The following is a 16,993-nucleotide window of genomic DNA, read 5'->3' on the forward strand; positions in this document are numbered from 1 at the left end:
TAGGTCTGCCTGAAAAAGTCATACAGACACAGAAAGGAAACTGCATTACAGAATGGAGAAATACTGGAAGCACAATAAGCTAGGTTTCTGTCTACCAAGTAACAGTTAAAAATATCAGGAGAGCTTTCAAAAGAGTTGCAAAACAAAAGTGGTGACTGCTCTGTCCTTATTTAGGTGGAAGAAATCAGAACCTCCTTTGACTGCCTTTGAATTTTTATATTGTAGTCGAGTGGAAAATTTTATCTGTGTACGGCTTTAGAAGAGGAAAAAAAGAAACCTTCACATTGCACCGCTGCACATGTAACTTTTTATGTTAACCACGGTATGGATACAGTAATGCTAGGTCAACTTCCGATACCATGAACATGATACATCCATTTTTTTTAGATCATCAATCTTCTCTCAAAGATGCCAAAGGTTGAGGGAGCCTCCTGTCTGAATTATGGTTCAGCTTGGGAAGCAGCTGTTAGGAACTAGCGGGGGTTACATTTAAGTTTGCTGTTAAATACCATATAGAGAACTCTGTGGGTCTCTCAGAACTGCCTTGTTACTCAATTCAACTCAGTATATAAGCAGTTGATGCTCCAGCTTAATTTTTTGTAACAGAACCAAGTGCTTCAGCTTGGAAGTTTAACTTCAGTCTGCCAGCTCCATTTTCTTGCAAACTCGCCCGTTTGTCTCTCTGTCCCTCAAAAAGGAAAAATAAGTTCACGACACATGCTGGGTTATTGCTTTTGCTGTTCGCATTTACCTCTTTTTCCAAGCTATGTAAATCCTGAATTGCATAAATGAAAAAAAAAAAAAAAAAAAAAAAACTTTAGATTTAAAAATCTTTTAATTCACTTGTTTAACAGTATAGCGCAAGGTGTAGAGCTATGGATAAGTAGCATATTGACATACATTTTTTATTACTCCTTTCCAAATGAAGCAGTTTATAAATGAATGTGGATCTTACGTGTCAGTTCAGTGCAGTGTCCGACTTTGCAAAGAAAACAGTTGCATCATTTCTCTTTCTGTACATGGAATTCCACTGGCTTCCATTCTTTCAGCAAGAAGATTTGAGGTTTCTCCATGAAGTAATTTTTTGCCAGCTCTGTACTGTTTACATGAAAACTTCTTTCCCCTTTCAGCTGGCTGGGCCAAAAATGCAAGTGATTAAACAAAGGAAAATCAAAAACATTTTTCTCCAGATAGAGTTGGGAGCTGGAGTTTCAGTGTAACCCTTTGTTTCTCTTTAAGCTGAATAGTAAGGAAAACTTGGTTTGTCTTCTAAAAGTTGCATCCAAATATATTTGTTTTATTATGTGAAACCAGCTGTCCTCCGCTTAACACTGGTACATATTACAAGAATTTGGTGAGTCCTTCAAAGTCCTAACTGCACTGTACTGTTGTCTTTATTTACCATTAACCATGAAGATCTTTAGGCTGTGGAGCTGGCTGTGTCAGAAATTCACAACAGCTACCTTGCAAAGGTTATTTATAACCAAAGTGAGCACTAGCATGGGCTCCATAAGAGCTGAGCTGTTTTGCTTTGTCTTTAATCCTATTTCCCCTTGCTGATTTGAACTTTATCTTAAACACGCTACAGACACACGTAGCTTTTTCTCTTCCCAGGCTTTTAAATTACATAGGATTCTTGGGAATAGGGAAAACCTTAAGAGACATCACTTAAAAACATCAAGAATTCCCTCGTCCCGGGCCTCATTCCTGCATTTACAATTTGTTTACTAATTTTAACCTTTGCTTCATTAATGCCATTTCTCAACGAGTATAACTCTGCATGAGTTCCAGGCTTAGCTTTACACCTGTGTGCCTTTCTGTTACTCACATTTCATCCAGATGCTTCCTTCATGCCGTGAAAATACAAAGGAATCTATTGTTGAGAGAGCTTGTAGGCTCCATATGTGCTAATAAAGGTTTTGAGAGGTTTGGAAAATATAATGCAGTGTTAGGTTTTTAAGATTCAGGAATCTGAGTTGCATAATCAAACTTCCTTGGGCATACTTGTTTAAGTTTCCTTTCATAATAGCTGATAGTGATAGTCCACAAGGATTATTCCTGCTGTTGAGTTGAAGTGTGGTTTTAAGATTAATTTAGGACAAAGGTGAGTATGGGGAGAGAGAAATTGCAATAATATTTATTTTACTGCCGTTTTTCATGGATTTAGCACAATTTCCACTGAGATACAAGCTATTCACAAAACAGTTGCTAAATAAATCTCCCAGTGAGACACGGATGAAACTCTAGAGCACTAATGTTTCCATTCACATCAATGAGATGTGTGGTGTGTTGGCCATCTGTTATATAAAACTGAATAGGATCTGAAGTCCTTACACCAAAGACCTGATTTTTTTATGCCATCGCTTTTATGGAGGTGTGCCATAAAAATGGCCATGTGCCGGCAACCTGTGCAACGGGACCCCTTTAAATCCATGTCAAAGCGATGACATTTCGAGCACCTCAGCATCTCTTAAAATTAAAACAGCTAATTGCATTAAGGTCTGTGTGTTGAAGAGATTATACTCTTGCTTAGGGTTTGTTTTTTTTTTCCTCCCATCTGTAATATCCCTAATGGGGTCCGCAGCTGGGAGAACAACAGCGTGCACAACAGACTGCCTCGCGATTGGCAAGCCAACTGGAAGGAACACCAAGACCCACAAGGATTGCTGGACCCGGAGGGCTTTCAGCTTGAGAACAACGAGCTAATTAAAGTCTAAATAAACGCAATGTCCTTCTAGCTTAAGTAAAGATAAATAAATAAGTGCCTGCGTGTTGTTCCAAGGGGGCTGAATAAAGACCAAAATACTTGTGTGTCATGTTTACCTTGCAACATCTCCTTAATTGTGGAAGGTCTGTGAGCAAACCTATGGTTCCTGCTGGTTTCTAATCTGTTGTTTTAATAGGTGGGGTTCAGCAAAGGTAATAAAATATCCATTTTCTTTGTTTAAAGCTCAGCACTTGCTGAAGTGCTGTGCCGAAGTGGGACCTAAAAGGAGTCTCATTTCGGAAGGACCGAGCAGTTGCGGTTCTCAGCTCAGCCAGAGCTTGAGGATCCTCGAGAAATAGGTTCCCAGATAGAAATCTGACTCTCTCTAGGCACTCATTCAGTGAAGCTGTGGCCACTGAGCTAGGTCTGGGCTTTAACATCTCCCATGCTCACAGATCAGGACAAGGAGTGCACGACTCTGTGAGGAGGCCGTCGAACTGCCAGAGGAAGCAGCAGAGGGGTGCAGTCAGCAGTGCTCGACCTAACATCTGCCAAAAAGTGTAATCTCACCCTTCAAAATGCAAAAGCTGAATAGAGTAGTTGTTTGATAACCTGTTGAAAATCTCGAAGTAACCTTTAAATGTAAAGATTCGTTTAATGAACTGAATATATAATAAATAACTAAACATTGCAATTCCTTTAGGAAAATGCTGTGGAGTGGAAAAACAAGTAAGAAATTGCATGCCTAGTCTAGGAAAACAAACAAACACAGCAGAATGAGCAGAGAGAATATGTATGGTTGTGTTTTTTTCCTGCTAGTTTTACTATCAGGAATGTAAAGGAAACATTTCTCTATCGTTATGTGCATGTAAAAATAACGAGTTTGAGAATGACTTCTCCAGCTCTGAGAGATCATAGCATTTTCCCGGTACCTTGATCCTCCTCTGCTCGTTTATTCAAAAATGAACCTGAGGTAAGTTTTTCCTGAGATGTCTAGCAGAATTTAGCATGGGAATAGCACATGCATAAACATGTCCTCATCGTGAAACGAGGCTGCAGTGTCTTAGCGAACTGCATAAAATCAGCCAGTGCTCGCTTCTGTTGTCAAGAGGCAGCAAAAGTAGTCCAAAAAGTGATTAATGGAATTTTTAATTCTGCTCAAAGCTCAGAAGAAATGCTTGGATGGAAGAAAAGAATGAGCTGGGCTGGGCTTGATTAAAAGACGAAAACAGGCCAAGAATCTCCTCGTAGATGGGCTGTGTGCAAGCTCTCCAGATTATTTAGTGAAAAGCAGGCTGAGTTCAGCCTTTGTCTCAATCATCTGACCTTAATCTATTGTGGGAGAAATTAGAAATCTGTCTTTTCAAATGAACTCAGCACACTGGCCAGCTTTTAACTCTGCTAACTGCGTTCTCCCTGGCTCCATGCTCTGCACAGTTTGCAGCTACTGCCTTGTTAGTTGTTCGTGCTGCAGTTGTCTGCTGCGCCACAGCAGATGCGGTGGTCCTACAGAAGGTCTGCTGCCTTTGTAAAGTTCATTGACACCCTGATGGACATCCAGATACCTTGCAAACACAGATGAGGAACCAATCCACAGCGTTGCTTACATGTGTCACAGCCTATGATTTATATAATATATAGACAGGAGGTGACTGAATACTGCAGTGCTTTGTAACCTTTCAGCATGCAAACTATGTGAACCCGGGAGAGTTTTAGTGCTGGAAATCCTCTGAATACTTCTAAACTCACATTGCAGCGTGAGAACCTGAAGAAATGCTCATTTTTGCTCTAAGTTTAAGGGACCACGGTTACATTTGTAGCTTCCTCTGGTTTCTGCTGAACATGGGAAAATCCTGAAGATATATTTGCCTGATAGTTATACAGCACAGGATAAAAATTTTGAATGAAATCCAGCCCATCTTGTGTCTCTGTGTTGTTTCATCCACCTAGATGTGTGATGAAGCAGTCTTCCTGAAGTACATACCTAGATTTTATACAGAACTGATAAACAGAGATAGGTTTCCCAAGTAAGATCCTGCCTGCTGTATTTTCAGCATCCAAGCTGGGAGGCTGAGGGTTTCCCTCTGGAGGCTATACAGGTACCTTCCTCCCCCTATGAGTTGTGTAGGCAAACATAAACACTCGGTGTACAAGGGCTTAAAACCAAGGTACAGACCCATGCCCTCAAGTGGGCTAGATCTGGTCACTTTATTTCAAAATAATAATAAAAATATTCACCCTGACATTTATTTTAATCGTACATTTTCATAACGATTTCTCCTTTCTAGAGCACAGCTGGGGAGGTTTTCACCAGAGGGGGATTTTCAGAAGTGAGGAATTGCGCCCAAAACAAAACCAACTTCAGTCAAAACAGATGTTTTTGCTCTAAGTGCCTGCTAGGTTAATGATGCTGCTGAGGGAACGGCTTCTTGCCTGCAGAGGGCATACAGCACCTCAGTTTTCTCTGCCAAAATATGTGTGGAGTAGGGAGAAGGAATGGACCACACATAAAAGCATCGCTGCATGTAATGAATCGCGGATACCCACGTTTAAACGGAGTACTGAAAGTGCAACTTCGGTGGAATAATTGAAGTGTTCACAAACATCTGCATGTCCCTCCACAAAAGTGAATCAATACTTTGCATACAACACCGAAGCCTCTCTGGGACATGCTGTGGGTACTTGTGCTCCTTAAAAATCATCTGTTTTCATTTGTGTCTCTCCATTTCCAGAGCTCCCAACACAGTGGCTCCTCTACCTCATTAGCATCCACCAAAGTTTGCAGCTCTATGGATGAAAATGATGGACCTGCAGAAGGTAACGTTCGAGGGCTGACATTTCAAAGCAGTCGATGTAGTGATAACAGCAGCTGTGTAGGAAATGAGTCATTCTTCCTGCCGGAGAAAGTGGGAGCAGTGCAGGCTGGATGACTCTCGGCTCGGAGGCTCGACAGCCTTGGCAGAGCAGCTCAGGTTCACTCCGGATCACATCTGATCTGGACATCCCTGCTCCGAGGTGTCTCTGTTGCAGGATGCTCTAGTTCCACAGGTGACCCAGCGCTTGCTGGGTTATTTCACCGATGTTTTCTCTCATCTGTCACAAAACCAAAGAGCATGCAACGATTTGGGGTCTTTGCTGAGTGATAACTTGTCTCACCCCATAGTAAGGCTTTGAACGAGGTGGCTGAGCGATAATGTCTGCTCTAACACTGCCAGTTCACACGCACGTATACCTAAGTGTGGATGTATGGCCTTGTCCGATAGTAACTCCTCATACTGCCTATGGATTCAGGCAAACCCCAGCCCCCATGTGTCATAACATTCGCTTTTAATACTAAACTGGAACAAAGGACCGATAAAGATACGATACAGTTAGAAAGCATTGTCTTAGTGAAAATTTCTGAGGTGCATTTTTCATTATAATATTTGTATAGTAGCTTGTATCAGCTGCAGTTTACAGTTGGCTTTTAGAGGCATGTTAGGTATTTGTAACACGCTATTTCAAATACATTTAAAAATAATGGTACATGAATGAGCACTAAAACACATGAAACTACAAACTTTTCTTATGCTTAGACACTGTGTAATGCAATTTTACCTAAACATCTGGTGCCCAGGTTGCATGTGAGGTAGTATTATTGAGAACATTTGTTTAAAAACTAAATATTTAATATTGGGGGAGGGGGAGAACTAGCACTTAGCACATGAGGAGTTTTATGGATGTCTCAGTTTACAGGATGTAATAAAATAAGTGCTTGAGTGTTGGACTTCTTTGGTACATATATTTAATCATGCTGTGTCAAGGAGTTCCAACCCTTTTTGGAGGCTGGTCTGCGCTTGTGCAGTTCACAGAGGCCTTTTCATAATTAAAAAAATACAATTTTGGTTTTGTCCTGGGGGCATATTGCAATGGGAATGGTAAACTATGTAACACTCGAATGGTGGTATGTTTGAGCCCCCAGAAGTCTTATTTTTCATTATTGTATCTGTGTGAAACCTGTTGAGTATATACAATGTCAGCAGCATGGTTTCACTGTACAGTAAGTGAGATACTGACTCTGAATGGTTTCCAGGCTCCTAAACCATAGACTTAAAATGCATGTTATGTGCAACATCTGTGTTTCCTTCACTAACAATAAAAATGTACTAATGATTCTTTCAGAAGTGTTGGAGGAAGGTTTCCAGGTTCCAGCATCGATAGCAGAGCGATATAAAGTTGGAAGGACTATAGGAGATGGAAATTTTGCTATTGTGAAGGAGTGTATAGAAAGGTGAGAAGGATAATTTGCTTATTACTGTAAAAGAAATCATTAATGCCATGCTTTTTCTAGATCATGTCTTTCTTTGTAGAATATAGGACATATGGAATAAGGTAATGTCTCAATGCCAGATGGAAAAAGTAGACTAATGCTCTCTCATGTGAAAATAGAGCACATCCAAAGTCCAAGGGACAATCTATGACTTTAATTCTTTGTGGGGTTTGTGTTTTTTTTTTCTGCTGCACAGAGCATGATTTTACCAGTTCTTTGTATCTTTCCTCTTGCACTGAAATAACATCTTTTCTTGTGGTGTGTTCTTCCAACTTGCCATTTGCATTGCACCAGTTAATTATTTTACATCTAGGAGCATTCATAAAGATTTCAGAAAGTTTTGTGTGTGGCACAGTGATTACGGAAAGCACAAAAAGATGGCTTCAGATCCATCTATTCTTCCATCTGACACTGTGGAGTACTTCTTCCATGTTTATCTTTAATAAAATGTGAATCTGTCTCCTGCTTGCTTTGTACCATTGCATGAGCTCCATCTAACTTTAGGAGTCTGCACTGTGGACATCAACATCTAACTTCCTCAGTGCCCTGTGCAGGCAAAAGGGGAGAACAGTCACCCTTGAAGACAGACTAATTTTAGACATCTGCTCTAGGTTAGAGAAGTCACAAGTCACCTCTCACATCTGTGTTGCTGAAAGTGTCCAGGTTGACCAGCTTAGATGTCAGTTACTAAATATATTAAGATGAGTCTTGCCCACCGTGTTTGAACTGGATGAACCCAGCACTTAGAGTGTAAAGTAGAAGAGAACAGAAGACGGAAATGCTGAGTAGAACTGCAGGTGCTTCTTGTTGGTATTGTTAAAACATTGGAGAATATGGGGTAAAAAAGTCAGAAGATGCCTGTATGTGAAAAGATTTTAAGATTGTTCATGTTAGATGGCAGTAGTATATGAAAGGCAAAAAAAAAAAAAAAAGAAAAAAAAGCCACAGCTGGAGATACCCAAAAGAAAAAAACAATAGAGATGTCAAAATCTGATAATGAAATTCCATGAATGAATTTTTATTTCCAGTATTATCATATCCTAGGCTTACAGAAGACTGTAGACTCACCTTTAGGCTCAAAGAAAAAATACTTTTGCTCTTCAGCCTATAAGAACGTGATTTTAATCCTAGAGACTAAGTCAAGAATAGATCTCATGGCAGATGATGATAAATTAGCTTGGCTGGTTTAAATGTGAATCTCCTTGGAAAAAGACAGGTCCCACTTTGGATCTGACAGTGTCTGGCAATTTGGAGACGATTAAGGCAGCTGCTGGGGAAGGGGGAAGAGGGAAGAGTGAATTTTGTATTGGCTGACGGTGTACTTGTGGGACTTGGCCCACGCTGTTGTGAGGCCTTCAGAGCTCTTCCAGAGGGAGTTCGTGGTGGAGCTGGTTGTGCAGAGGGCAGTAGCTGTTCAGATCAAACTCTAGGGTCTGAATGCTGGACTGGAGAATATGGAAGCCTAAGGGAAGCAAAGCAAAGCAATATGATATTAAGAAAGCATGATACTGCCCTACGGGAGAGAGATGAACTGATGGAAAGCATGAGTGAACATCTCACTAAGAAAAGAGAAAAAGGAAAGTGGAAAGTGAAGTGAGTACTGACTGAGAGAACAGGGTTACAGGGCAGAATAATCCTTCGTGGTTTGGATACACTGGCATTCAGAGGAAAATGTTGGCTGTGCTGAGAGCTAGTTTGAATGGACCAGTGTGCATTACCACCATTTCCCAAGCTGAGAGAAAAGACATGAGTAATATTAAATATAGGTCCCACCACAACTAAAAATAATACTGATTGTAATATACTAGGGAGCTTAAATGAAATCTGTTTCCTGCCCTCTTGTGTATCCTCCCAGTCCCTGAAGTATCTAGTACCACGGCGTATTTAGTGAATATCCACTAAGCTAGCATGATTACTTAGATATTCCCAAATAAATACTCTTATTGTTTCTGAGCCATACCATACTGCAGATCCCTTGTATATCAGAGAGTTACTACACCGAGAAAGCTTGAACATTAAAACAAAATATAATTATTTCTGTTATTTTCCATTTCCAAAGCGGGATACTTCTGCCATCACAAGTGTGGAGGGTGAAATTAAAGGCTCAGAGGGTAAATTAAAGCCAGTATGTGTAAAACACCTTCAAAAACTTTCTTCACGGTCTTTCTAAGCAAAAAACACCTCACTTCAAAGTCTGATATGTCCATCATTAGCAGAGCCAGAATTGATGGGGTGATACCTGGGACAGAGGACTTTTCCACTTGCTATTGACGTTCAATTCCTCTGTGCATGAGACTTCAAAGGAATAGTGCCGTGAGGTGTTAAGCAACTAGGAATGCTTCTTGTTATACATCTTCACTGATCACATGGATATATCTTCTCCATAGCTCCACACTTCAAATGCGTTCACAGGCGTTTTCCTCTGACAATGAACAGTATGAATAGAAACTAAAAATGATCTTCAAAATTTTCATGCGGGGACATCCAGATTCCATTCCAGGCATTCTTTGCACTCCTGAAGGTGCACACACACACAAACAAAAGTAACGTGCACACAGAAGTAATAAAGGTTGATTTTTGACTCAAGCACAGCAGAAATCACAGTGAACTTTGCAAAAGGTTAAAGCAGATGGAGAGTGTGGCCCAGAGCCCCATTGCGAACTGGAGGTCTGATGCTGTACCCTGTGCTAGTGCTGTGGTTCCAGACTTTAATCCCGCAGTAATGTTTCCTACTTCATGTGGCACCTTTTTATTGTTCAGTTTAAGTGGTAGGTGAGAGGTGATATGCCTATTTCGCTGTGGCTTTCTGGCACTGCCATGCATATTTTTGGTGGGTCTGTAACTTACAGAGGTTCCTGAGCTGCTGACAGCCTGCGGTTCTGCAGCTTTTTAGGGGAAAGGATTTGCATTATCTTTGCTTTAATTTTCTTTTTGCCAAAACAAAGAGCAGTCAGAGTTGTCATCTGCTCATTACGTATCTGCTCCATCATATGCGCAATTTGTACTGTGGTGTTTTCATATGTGTTCATTTTTAACTTTCAGATACTTCCAAATTCTGACATTTCCTCACTAGCTCATATTTCTCAGTGTTTTCGAGTACATGGAGTCTCCCATGGCCAACAAAAACCATCAATTTCCTTTCTCATGACAGAAAGGAAGCATTCCTAGGGCAACCAAGGAGCTTGAAAGACACTCCTGCTGAAAGAGAGTGTGTTTTGTCTGAATTTGGACCCCAGATATCTTAATTTCTAATATTCCTTCTCCTACCTCCCCTTTTCATTCCCCAAAACATGGTGTTGATAACTCTGCCTGTCCTCTCACTGTGCTGGGTCTGTAGCCACCAAGCATCAACATGTGGAGTGTGCCCCATTTCTGGGGGCTGTAGCATTAAGCCCTCTGTCAGGGAAGTACAGATAGGAAAAGTTTTAAATTTTTCTTTGCTTAAGCCTTGAACATCCATGTTTTCCAAGCTGTAAGCATTGGCATCATCTTTTAATTGATGTCTTAATACAGTCTGTCCTGACCCTCCCTGCTGACCTGTGAACTTGAAGTGAAGTAATAGGCTTGTTTTTTTATTCTTTCTGCTAATGTCCTCATGGCCCTTAAATTAATACCTACTGGTACATCATTGCCAGAAGATATCTGTATGCTTAAATATGGCAATGAAAATGCCCAGTCATTTTAGTAATGCAGTGCTTTCAGCTTAGGACTCACTCTGCATGTCCTGCTTAACCTCTAGGCATATTCATTTCTTCATTTAACCTACATGTACATATCAATTTAATGGATCAATTTAACTATTTTTTTGCTAAATGAAGAATGAAAAATCATGAAGTCACAGAATGCTTTGGATTAGAAGCACTTTGATGACTACCTAGTTCCAACCCCCTTCCATGGGTAGGGACACCTCCCATTAGACCATGTTGCCCAAAGCCACATCCAGCCTGGCTTTGGACACCTCCAGGAATGGGGCAACCACAGCTTCTTGTGGTAACCCATTCCAGTGCCTCACCACCCTCACAGTAAAGAATTTCTTCCTGATGTCCAATGTAAATCTCCCCTCTTCAAGTTTAAACCCCTTGTCCAGTTGCTACACTGCCTGATAAATATGCTTGGGGGGTATTTTTTTTAAATCCAAATATATGCCTAAGGCCTTATGTAAATTGTTTAGATTTTAATTACATGCCAAAATTTTACTTTTTAGTAAAATTTCTCCTATATTGCTCATTTTCCATTTAACCTAATAGTAAAATTAGAACTTGGGACCAGAGCTTCTTGGTTTCATCCTTGCGGCCTTCTTTTGATTTTATAATTTGATTAAGAAATGGAAGTTGATCTTGTGAACTTGTCTATAGGCTTTGTTTTCTATTTTAATATTCTATAATAAATATCTATATATGTAATACTGATAAATATTTTATGGTTTCCAAAAAATAATTTAAAGAAACACCCAAAAGGAAATGTGTCCTGAAACTGAATTAATTTTCTATGATTTCTTAATGTCTCCAGAACTGTTCACACTCTATCCCATAAACATCTTATTTCATTCTGCTAGATACATATTTACAGAATATGCAGAATGTTATTGCAAGGTGACCAAGAGTGACTTTTTTGTCTTAGCAGTTGTGCGTGCAGATGTATAGGTATTTTCCACAGCTCATATTTTGTTTTATGGAAAACAAAACTTTTAATTCTTAAGAAGATTGGGATCTCTAAATACTGTGTTGGGTTTTGTATAAAACTGCGGAAAAAAGATTAAATAAAATCACTATAAAATCACAAATAAAACCACTATAAAATGAAAAAAAAAATACTTTGTTTTGAAAACACTGAAATATCTTTATTAAAAAAAAATGCTTTTTTTCTCAGGTGGACATATTTAATAAATTTGGCTCAAGTTTACAATTTCAGATAAATTTAAACGTTTCTTGACAAAATGAGTACTTGAACATAATTCCTGCCTAGAACATAAGTCTTACCAATCATTAATAATGTACTCAAATGACAAATAGAAACTGAACTGAGAAAAATAGAGAAAAATATTCAATGTAATTGAACGTACATTTTTTTCTTTCCTCAGGTCAACTGGTAGAGAATATGCTCTGAAAATAATCAAAAAAAGTAAATGCAGAGGAAAAGTAAGTACAAAAATTCAAATGTGAGCAAAATGGTTTTTTTTGTTGTTTGTTTGTTTTTTTTTTTCAAGAAACATTTTATGGGAGATCCATTTGGGAAGCTGTTATATTTATCTTCTGCCTGACAAGTGTTACAACCTTTTTGACTGAAGTCTTTGCCTGTCCCCTTGAGACCCGTGGAGTATCAGGATAAAAGGTTACAAAATGCCTTTCAAGATGCATGGGTTGATTCTGCATTTGGTTGGTTGTGTGTAGGTATGTGCGCTCCCCTTGTCTGTAATTATCTTAGAACCATAGAATCATTTACGTTGGAAAAGACCTCTAAGATCGTCTAGTCCAACCATTAACATTGCACTGCCAAGTCACCCACTAAACCATGTCCCCAAGCTCCCAAGCTCCATGTCCAACCTTTCCTTGAACACCCCTGGGGACAGTGACTCCACCACCCTGGGCAACCCGTCCCAGTGTCTGACTGCACTTTCTGAGGAGAAATGTCTCCTCATGTCCATTCCCTCTAGTCCTGTCACTAGTTACCTGTGAGAGTCCTATCACTAGTTACCTGGGGAGATGACCCCCAGCTCCCCACATCTTCCTTTCAGGTAGTTGTAGAAAGCAATGAGGTCTCCCCTGAGCCTCCTGTTCTCCAGACTAAACAACTCCAGTGCCCTCAGCCGTTCCTTACAGGCCTTGTGCTCCAGGCCCTTCACCAGCTTCGTAGCTCTGCTCTGGACACGCTCCAGGGCCTCAATGTCCTTCTTGTAGCGAGGGGCCCAAAGCTGAACACAGCACTCGAGGTGCGGCCTCACCAGAGCTGAGTGCAGGGGGACAATCACCTCCCTAGCCCTGCTGGTCACAGTGTTTCTGATACAAGCCAGGATGCCGTTGGCCTTCTGGCCACCTGGGCACACTGCTGGCTCATACTCAGCCAGATACTGACCAATACCTCCAGGTCCTTTTCTGACAGGAAGTTTTCCAGCCACTCTTCCCTCAGCCTGTGAATGTGCATCCAGCTTTTATACTCCCAATACTGACAGTGAAGAAACCATATAGTACAGAGTGTAGGTTTGTGCAGGAACTGTGGGCCATAAACCAAATAACTAAAGACATACACCCAATGGTACCTCACCCTAATACTCCAATTGAGACAATATCTGAGGAGGATTCTTTTTTTCAGTATTACGTCTCCTATCTTTCATAATCCCAGATGTCATAGAAAAAAAATAATATAGCAACACCAGTCATTGAGTCTAATCAGTATCATCAGGTTAATCAAGTTGATGTCAGTTTTATACAAAATGAATTTCTGTTACTTTTAAAATTTTTATAACAAAAGATTCTCTCAGAAGATGTGATTAGTAAATGGAAAAAAGATTTAAAAGCTTCCATATTAAATTTTTCTCTGTGTTGGAAATACATCTTTTCCTGCCTTTCTTTTTGGGTGTTCTATTCTCTGTTCTTTTTTCAGTTATCATACTGATGTTGTTTCTAGTCTTGTTTCTTCTATATTGCCTTTTTTTTAAAATCCTGAATAATCCATGTAGGTCTCAATTCTCTCTGCATTTGGAAAATGTACATGGAAGTGAAAGTTTTTCCCACCAATCCATAGTCATTAAAGATTTCTTTTGTGTGGCAGGAACACATGATACAGAATGAGGTATCTATTCTAAGACGAGTCAAGCATCCCAATATTGTACTTCTGATTGAGGAGATGGACATGCCAACCGAGTTGTACCTTGTCATGGAACTTGTAAAGGTGAGTATTTTGGAGTTAAGCTCCTTATTAAGAACTTTTTCAACCATATTCAGAAATCACATTGGTACTAGAGCTTACTAATCATCATATAATCCTAGAATAATTAAAACGGTTGGGTCTTGTCTAGCACTCTACTGAAAGATGTGTAACCTGCACTCAAATGCTCCTTATAACTTTCAAATAAATACTCATCTAGCTTGCTGTAAAGCCCCCTCAGAAGAGCTCTATGGATAGTACTTTGGACATGACCAGTTTTATTTGCTCCTCCAGAAGATTTCTCTTTTAAAAGTTTTCTCTTAAACGGAAGGCATCTGCCTGGAGGTGAACTGAAAGGCCCCCCACTTTGTATAGGTATAAATACCAGCTTTCAAAATTCAATATTCTTTGAAAAAATTAGAGTTTAATTACATCTTACTAATTTATATTAAATTTAAACAATATTACTTGTCTCTTTACTGGTTTATATTAATGCACTGTCAGATAATAACCTAGATTTCAGCTGGAGGAGAGGGGAAGTGAAAGAGGAGAACCTGCTATTTCAAGCATGGCTCTGTTCTGAAAACAAACTTTGCAAATGCAGTATTTATATTTGGAGCCCTATTTATTCCTTCATTGTAACTTCCAGATCTCATGCATTTATTTTGTTCTCTGATAGAATTACATATTCAAAATGGATTATGAAATTCAGACCAGGTCATCTCTTGTCCCCATACTGTCAACAAGACAGTGTATGAAGTCTGAATTTAGCTCTTGGTTCTGGTACTAATACACAAGTATGTCATTCTGCATAAAAGGTGGTAAAATACTTCTGAGTAAATTATCCAAATGAGGACAGAAAGTCACTGAGGACATTTTGTCCTCCATATTTATTGTAACAGAATACACCTGTTTTTCACATTCATTATGAAATCAGCAATTCTTCTTCCTTCCTCAGCTCTTCTGCAAAAAGGAAATTCCAGCAGCCACCTCCAGACCTGTATCTTGACCAGCAAGTTCTCCTGAGGCAGTCTCTCAGGTCTATACCTGGGAAATCCACTGATTTAAGTGTTTAAGGACAAATATTATAGTAAGGAAACCTTGGCTGTGCAGCAGCATTTAAACACAGGCCTATTGTATGTGGATTCTCAACACTTAAGAGCAAATCAGCCACTTAGATCACTTCCACTTAAAAGCGTGGTCACCTTCAGTAGGCATCCTCTGTATCTGTCGTGAAAAACAGTCACCATCAGGCTGTCAAGTGGGTGGATGGCCACAGATTCTCCTTGTCCCTACAGCAGGCTGAGACAGCCTTGCTGTCCCTGGGAAGCTCAGGTTATGCCCTGAGATGGCAGCATTGCCCTTAGAGGTTTGAGCCTTCCAGACACCTACTTGGCTGGAGTGGTGCTGTGGAGCTTATGGTCTAGCTAACCTTGGTGTCCACCACCTCCAAGCCCTGAGGAAGCACACAGGGACATGGTGGTGACAAGGAACTGACAGGCTACTCGTCATCCTCATTTAGTCTCTGATGGAGAAGTTAAATCCCAAGAAAAAAAAAAGCAAAATGCTCACACTCTTCCACTCTGTAGCCAGTCCCAGAAGAATATTCCCACCTTCTTCATAGTCACAGTCCTCTCATGGACTTGTGAGTGCAATGTGAAATAGCACAGCTTTAGATCAGATGCCATTAACCATCTAACACTATTTTAATCATAATTATTGCTCTTTTATGTGGTAAATGAGCTTGCTGAGATACATGCTACTGTAGGCTTTCTGCAGTGCCCGTGATAGCTTGTTCAAAGGTACCTCAAGTACTCTTGCACAACATTGTAATCTAGCGTAGCCACCACTTCAGCCTCTATTGATCAATCCTTCATCTTGGCCCCATGAGGTGTGCTAAGAAGTAAAAGCTGTGCCTTGTCTAACATGCCAAGACTTACGCACATAGCTGGTTTTATGGGTGCAACCTGCTGTGCTATTCATGCTTGAAAAATGTTCAAACTGTAGTCTCCAGTGAATTTTTAATCAAAGTCCTCCTCAGCTAAATAAGAGAGGAGGAGACCAGAAACTCTTGCAAAATAACTAGCCTAAAAGATTTATATAAAGAAAACCATTCATCACTTTCTGGAAAAAATCTGTTTTCTTGCACTCTTTCTTCTTTACTCTTCAGGGTTGCTGAAAATAGTATGATATTTATGGTTTTAGTTATGCAATAGAAGGGCTTTGTAGACATCTTTATAGTTCAGATATCCTAGAGAGCACTGTTTTTATGCTCTATACTTTTATGTTGAATAATAGAAGAAATTTGGAAGAAATATCCTGGTCCTGGGAAGTTAACTTTGTTTCTTTGAAGCAAACATCTATTGCTTAATATTTAATTGGGGAAAGAAAAAAAGAAAAAAACACACAAAAGACTTGTTAGGCTCTGTGGGCACCAGGGAAGGTATTTCTGGAAAGACATTAATTGTTAATTCACCAATTGCTGACTGTTACCATTTCATAGTATGCACTGTTAGAATTGATTAACCATCTGTTATTGACTGACTTTTGAAGACCTGAGTTTAAATCAAACTCACAGACAGGAAAGAAATTCAAGGAGAAAAGGCTTGATACTGCAGAGCACGGTTTCAGTTAATACCACCCTGCATTAATTGGCAGTAACATGCTTGACATAAGTGGCTGCTGCAAATACTGCCCTCACCTCATGGCAGATAGACCATTCATTGCTTTGTAAAGTGTAAGAAAAAGCACTTCATAAATACAAATATAAACACATTGCAAGTGGTGCTTGTAAAAGGAAGCAAGGACCTGGCTTCTGGCACATTGCCTTTTTACACAGCGAAACAAAATTGTTATTCAAACCTAACAGGAGTTTGGCCAATTTAACAGGCAAGATTTATTACAGAGTTTCTTTTACTGCTCCAGGATATGATTTCACTTTTGCAGAAGAAAAGAGAGATTATATCATTTACATAACAAGGTAATAAATAAATAATTGGTTACTGTACTTCCAAGTATACTTCCTCATGTGCGCAGATGATAAAAACTGCATTCAGATGTTGCTGGTCTGATTTCACTCCCAAACAGGGGATTTAAGGCTGAAATGTCATCCT

General features: G+C 39.7%; 1 protein-coding gene across 7 annotated transcripts in view; it reads left to right on the plus strand.

Moving 5' to 3' along the window:
- DCLK1 (doublecortin like kinase 1) overlaps nt 1-16,993 on the plus strand; it is a 240,859-nt gene that overhangs the window by 183,693 nt on the left and 40,173 nt on the right. For 6 of the 7 annotated variants that reach the window (XM_072032599.1, XM_027470372.3, XM_027470351.3 and 3 more), the window contains 4 exons: nt 5,440-5,524; nt 6,869-6,977; nt 12,097-12,154; nt 13,785-13,904. In XM_072032599.1, coding sequence (XP_071888700.1) covers nt 5,440-5,524; nt 6,869-6,977; nt 12,097-12,154; nt 13,785-13,904 — 372 coding nt within the window. Of the gene's footprint in view, nt 1-2,584; nt 2,713-5,439; nt 5,525-6,868; nt 6,978-12,096; nt 12,155-13,784; nt 13,905-16,993 lie in introns of those variants that run through there. The other variant, XM_038174515.2, reaches the window with a different exon arrangement.

The sequence above is a fragment of the Anas platyrhynchos genome, chromosome 1 (genome assembly GCF_047663525.1).
Source record: "Anas platyrhynchos isolate ZD024472 breed Pekin duck chromosome 1, IASCAAS_PekinDuck_T2T, whole genome shotgun sequence".
NCBI lineage: Eukaryota > Metazoa > Chordata > Aves > Anseriformes > Anatidae > Anas > Anas platyrhynchos.